At 39.3% G+C, this 1,662-nt stretch overlaps 1 protein-coding gene across 1 annotated transcript; it reads right to left on the bottom strand.

Moving 5' to 3' along the window:
• Positions 1–30: 30 nt before the first annotated feature.
• Positions 31–1,059, bottom strand: LOC117182547 (P-selectin glycoprotein ligand 1-like; the record flags this gene model as incomplete). Its single annotated transcript, XM_033375640.1, has 1 exon — positions 31–1,059. A coding segment is annotated over one exon (1,029 nt), but the record flags the coding sequence as incomplete, so codon positions are not given.
• Between the last annotated feature and the right edge of the window lie 603 nt (positions 1,060–1,662).

Here is a 1,662-nt window from a genome sequence, read left to right as displayed (position 1 = left end):
TCCAAGAGGTAAATAACGTTTTGAAAGTACCTGTAAGTTCGCTAGCTTCAGGTTCACCAGCTTTAGGTTCGCTATCTTCAGATTCGCTAGTTTCAGCTCCTAATGCTTTAGGTTCATTTGGTTCCGGTTCGCTAGCTTCAGGTTCGTTAGCTTTAGGTTCGCCATCTTCAGGTTTGCTATCTTCAGATTTGCTATCTTCAGGTTTGCGTGCTTTAGGATAGCTAAGTTGAGGTTCGCTGGGTTCAAATTTACTAGCTTCAGGTTTGCTAGCTTTAGGTTCGCCGGCTTCAGGTTTTCTAGCTTCAGGTTCGTTAGCTTCATCTATATTAGGGTCAGATTCGCCAGCTTTAGGTTCGCTAGCTTTCGGTTCTGTAGCTTCAGTTCCGCTGGCTTCAGCTCCGCAAGTTTTAGGTTCGCTAGCTTCAGGTTCGCTGGCTTCATGTTCGCTAAATTTAGATTCGCTAGCTTCAGATACGTTAGCTGCAGGTTCGCTAGCTTCAGCTTCGCTAGTTTCAGGCTCGCTAGCTTCAGTTGCGCTAGCTTCAAGTCCACAAGCTTTAGGTTCTCTAGCTTCAGGTTCGCTAACTTTAAGTTCTCTAGCTTCAGATACGTCAGCTTCAGGTTCGCTAGCTTTAAGTTTGCTAGCTCCAGTTTCGCTAGCTCCAGGTCCACAGGATTTAGGTTCGCTAGGTTCAAGTTCGCTAGCTTTCGGTTCGCTTGCTTCGGTTTCACTAGCTTCTAGTCCGCAAGCTTTAGGTTTGATAGCCTCAGCTTCGATACCTCCAGGTTCACTAGCTTTAGTTTCGCTAGCTTCAAGTCCGCAAGCTTTAGGTTTGATAGCCTCAGCTTCGATAGCTTCAGGTTCACTAGCTTTAGTTTTGCTAGCTTCAAGTCCGCAAACTTTAGGTTCGATAGCCTCAGGTTCGCTAGCTTCAGGTTTGCTAGCTACATGTTCACTCACTTCAGTTTCGCTAGCTTCAAGTCCGCATGCTTTAGGTTCGCTAACGTCAGGTTCGCTAGTTTTGGGTTCGCTAGCTACGGTTTCGGAAACTGGAATACCTGCAAAAGTTTTGACAAACATTATAAGTTTTGAATATTTTTTAAGACACCAGGACGTGCACTTCCTAATATAACTAGAAGAAAATGAATGCGCGCGTACCCTACGTTCACGTCCCTGAATTTCCATTTCCTTGCATTAGAAATATAAACAATATGAAGTTTTATTACTAAACCAATTTTGGAATGTTAAGGGTTTGTCACATATTTAGTACAGTAATATCTAACTTAAAATTGAAACTGCTTAAAATTAGAAAAAAAGCATGAATTTTAATTTAAAATTTTTTTAATAATTCAACATCAGATTCAGTAAAGTTTTGAAAAAATGTCACATTTCGAATTGCTGGAAAAGAAAATGAACTTGTATCATTTTAAAAATAAAATAGTTTACAATTTTCAATATTTGTAATTGAAAATATTTTACCCCCAAAAAATCAAAAAATTATAATTTTGGAGCAGACGGGATTTCACCAAATATGTGCATCACAACTCTTGGGAAAATAGCAAACAATTCTGATATCAGATTTGCATCGTGGACTTTTTAATGGTAGTATTTGTTTTGATTTGATCAAACATGGAGAGAATTTGGTTTTTTTTTAAAATTAT

This window comes from Belonocnema kinseyi, unplaced genomic scaffold (assembly GCF_010883055.1).
Source record: "Belonocnema kinseyi isolate 2016_QV_RU_SX_M_011 unplaced genomic scaffold, B_treatae_v1 SchBZDm_3163;HRSCAF=3456, whole genome shotgun sequence".
Classification (NCBI taxonomy): Eukaryota; Metazoa; Arthropoda; class Insecta; order Hymenoptera; family Cynipidae; genus Belonocnema; species Belonocnema kinseyi.
Note: the sequence above shows the minus strand (reverse complement) of the source record. Positions and strands in the feature narration are given on the sequence as shown.